Genomic DNA, 4,178 nt, shown 5'->3' on the forward strand with positions numbered 1-4,178 from the left:
AAAGTAAATTTACTACAAGAGACCCATCGGACTGTTTTTATTACCAGACAAGAAATATCCCACCTATTCAGGTATCCAACTCCCAAATTACGCCACTGGGGCGTAGCCCCTACGCACTGCCTACACCACCTGTGACATACTGACATCAAACATTATAAAGAAAAACACCGATTCAAATTGTGTCAAATTGTGCACGAGTACAATACTTAATATCAAAATATATAATAATTCAGTTACAATCAGTGATAATGCGAATACCAAGTCATACTCATACAGTCTTACAAATGTATACAACATAGCAAAAAACTGTTTTGCGCGCGAAGGAACCGAGAATGCCACAGTCATAACTAAGAAACGAAATTTTCACCACATATAAATAAAAAACATAAAAAAAGTAACATAAAAAAAGAACTTTGGCTGTGCAATATCGTTTTTATTTTTTCGTTATCGGAACTTCCAAAAAAGTTATTTAAGTTTGAAAAACACAAATAATAATGGATTTTAAAACAATAGGAACTTTTTTCGTATAAATGATAGGTATAAAAAAAAATAAAAACGATATTGCACAACCAAAGTTCTCTTTTATAAGCGGTGAAAATTTTGTTTCTTCGTTATGACTAGGGCTCGGAAGTTGTAGAAGCTAAAAAATGTAAAATATGCACGAAAAAATTGCAAAATATGCATTAAAAATGTTAAATATGCGAAAAAATATGCGTATAAAATCAATGAAATATGCACTTTTTGTTGTATACCTACTTCAAATTTCTATTTCTATCTAATTAAATAGATCTGCTATAAATTGAGATCATACAGAACAATATGCAATTCCTACAACTTACGAGCCCTACAAATAAGTATTTTGGCATACTAGCATGATAGACTAAATGCGTGTCACAATATCACTGTTATTAACTCCGTAATTGACTATGGCGATGACAATAAATACCTTCGTTGATAATTTTGAGTTTTATATTCAATATTAAAATCAATTTTTTTAGAAAAATGTAAAATATGCGTAATATGCATATAAAATCAATGAAATATTCACTTTTTTTTTAGCTAAAATTGGTAAAATATGCAAAATACGCATTTTCAATTTTTCAATTCGCGATTGTATACTTCAAATTTCTAGCTAGGTCTGCTATAAATTGTGATCATACAGAAAAATATGCAATTCCTACACCTTCCGAGCCCTAGTTATGACTGTAGCCTTCTCGGTTCTTTGCTATGTTTTTTTGCTATGTCGTACGCGTGTGTAAGGCGGAGACAACATAATATGCGGGTGCGATGTCCTCTTAAAAGCCACAACAATGTTACACTATTTATTATCAATGATACATATTTGTATATGGACAGCTATTAAATTCGTAGAATGACAATGTTATTATTTTGATAATTATTGAGAACTTCTCAAGATTGTAAACAAAAATACGTTTTCTGATTTGAAAAAAAAAAATGTTTATTTCGTATTTCTATTTACTCTAAACGAAAAATATTAATATTAATAGGTACAAAATCAGGGGCCCCCAATTACCATAAAGAAGCCGGGGCCCCGTCCGCCATCGCGGACTAGCGGTCCGGGCCAGTCCGACTCTGTAGATAAGTAGGTATATTATAGGTAATATGTCTTATACCTAGACTGACATACCGTCTCCGCTCAGAATCGTTTTTCTTATACAATGATATTATATCATTGAATTCAAATTTAATATCATCCATTATACAGTGACCAACTGTAACCTACTATACAGCAGAGCGACATTCACTTGCCCATTTTTATTTTTATTTTAATTTATAAACAAACTATTGCGCATTACCTAATGACCACATAGGAAGACAAAGATCACACAATGAGGTGTCAAAAGACGTACAAATTATAGCTGTATTAATTAATTAACTTCATAACTATTAATTAGGTTGGGGCCAATTAGTCTTCGGTGGTGAAGTCAGTAACGTTCTCCAAGAAGTGACAATACCAATATGGGAACATGACCAGTGCGTTGCAGCTTTTTCACAACCAATTTTCAAAACAAATCTTTGTGCTGCATCGTTCGAAGGGGGCAGAGACTCCTGTTTGGTACTTCATAATATTTTTTTAAATTTATACTCATAATAATGTACTTACCTAATTATAATTACAATTTTTTTAGGGCGATTCTGGTGGTCCGCTGTTAGTTCAAAGACAAGACGGAAAATGGACTAATGTTGGAGTAGTGTCTTGGGGCATTAGTTGTGGAGAAGTCGGATACCCCGGCGTTTACACTAAAGTCACTTCATACCTCAAATGGATAGCTGTGAACGCACAGGATGTCATTTAACGACTGACCTATTTACATTAAGATAAATAGGAAAAGTACATACATTTATTTTAACAATTTTAATTTTCGATCTATAACTAACCATGAAATGTATACAAACACAACTAAACAGTAGTTTAAATAATGATTTTATTATATTTTATCAAATGCGAATAACTTATTACTCTCTACCACAGCTTAAGAAATCTTAGAATATGCTATTTTCGCATCTGCTGCAGCAGTACGCCAGCTCAGTGGCGTATTTAGTATTTTTTGTAGGGGGCGGATGACAAGAATTTTAGCTTACAGATTACGGTGTAATAATTATAATATAATAATAAACACGTATTTAAAGAGCCATGGGGGCGGATTTTTCCCCATATCCGCCCCCGTAAATACGCCCCTGCGCCAGTTACTAGTAGGTACTGCACATCTGCACTAATGTATAAGATGATAATACTATAACTTCGCACCTTTTATTATTACTAGGGCTCAGAAAATTTCCAAGCTACAAATGTGTTTCAAATACTCCATGTTGTAACCAGCAATGTTCCGAATGTTCATTAAAAAAATTAACATGTTTGCGTTCTTTGAAAATATGAAATGCGTTCATTTCATCGCTCATTTAATTTATTTTATTTTATTTTTATGTATCGTTAAAATATGAATACAAAATATAATTATTTATTTTATGTCCAGGTGTGCCCACTGGAATTTCATGTATTTTATTTTTTATGATTTGCAATATAATATTATTATATATCATAATACTGTAATAGTATTATCAATTAAACCTATAAATTTTATAAATTAAGGGACTTAGTACCTGCACCTACAATGCGTGTCGTTTAATGTTTATTGTGCTTTGTACCAGTCAATCTTGCAATATGGGCTACTAGTATGGGGTGGTTTGGGTGACTGCACTACTAACATATTGCAGGTTAACCAAAACAACATAACAAGAATTTGTCTGAATAAGTCCTCTTTAGAAGGCGCCTCGAAGGAAAATTACATGGCCTTGGGCGTTCTTCCCCTTAAGCTACTTTATAAAAAAATTGCAATTATGTTCATTTTTAAGAGTGTCATCAAAGGTCAAAATATAAAAATCTATGATGGTAAAAGGGAATGCAGACTTTATGATATTCCAGTAAAATACACGAGGAAATCATTTGGGCAATCATTTGTAAATTACTTAGGGCCGGTTTATTTTAATACTATGCCATATTCATATAAAAAAAACGTCTACTGTACCTACCAAAACTAATCCTAAAATAATTATATACCACTGGTTGTTCTCCCAACTAATATAATTAATTTCTTCTTTCCTCTCATCACCTATCTATTTTTATGTTACTGTATACCTTATTTTTTTTCTCTTTTGTTTTTGTTTCTAGTGTAATTGTAATTGTATTCATCTTAATATTCTCTCAAATATCTTATATTTAAGTAGTTCTTATCTACGTTAATGTTTAAACATTTTGATATTGTATTTAGTCACATAGCATTATTATTTTGTATTACTCTCTATCTCAACACAAGCTACTGCTTAAGGAGATAGATAAATTTAGTAATTAACATTTTATTGTATGTATTATGTAATTTATGAAGATTATTATAATAAAAAAAAAAAAAAAAAAAAATCAATATTTATAAATAATAAATACATTTGAACGTCTTAAAAATCGTTCAAATTTATTAAATATACAAATGTCATTCACAGTCTATTTGAAAAAAATGAGTGAGTATGATGTTCTCTTAACATGAACGAGAACGCGTGAAATACTGGTAACCATACATTTTTTGGGGGGAATTTTAAGTGGATTTTAATTTTATACTTTTTGGGCTATTTTTGACACAATAATGATTTTTTAAATTTTGAGA

The 4,178-nt window shown here is 31.0% G+C and overlaps 1 protein-coding gene, 1 long non-coding RNA gene and 1 pseudogene across 2 annotated transcripts in view; all 3 read left to right on the forward strand.

Annotated features, from left to right (window-relative positions):
• The window catches only part of LOC115033051, an 8,394-nt pseudogene extending 6,341 nt beyond the window's left edge, over positions 1–2,053 (forward strand).
• Positions 1–2,318, forward strand: part of LOC115033506 (proclotting enzyme-like) — a 4,376-nt gene extending 2,058 nt beyond the window's left edge. The window contains exons 2-3 of the mRNA XM_029486171.1: positions 1,917–2,077; positions 2,151–2,318. Of these exons, the coding sequence (XP_029342031.1) occupies positions 1,917–2,077; positions 2,151–2,318 (329 nt within the window). The remainder of the gene's footprint in view (positions 1–1,916; positions 2,078–2,150) is intronic.
• A 691-nt stretch (positions 2,319–3,009) lies between these two features.
• The window catches only part of LOC103308049, a 4,372-nt gene continuing 3,203 nt past the window's right edge, over positions 3,010–4,178 (forward strand). Inside the window, exon 1 of the long non-coding RNA XR_510313.3 lies at positions 3,010–3,758. This is a non-coding gene — a long non-coding RNA (uncharacterized LOC103308049). The remainder of the gene's footprint in view (positions 3,759–4,178) is intronic.

Source organism: Acyrthosiphon pisum, chromosome A1 (assembly GCF_005508785.2).
Source record: "Acyrthosiphon pisum isolate AL4f chromosome A1, pea_aphid_22Mar2018_4r6ur, whole genome shotgun sequence".
In the NCBI taxonomy this organism is placed as follows: domain Eukaryota; kingdom Metazoa; phylum Arthropoda; class Insecta; order Hemiptera; family Aphididae; genus Acyrthosiphon; species Acyrthosiphon pisum.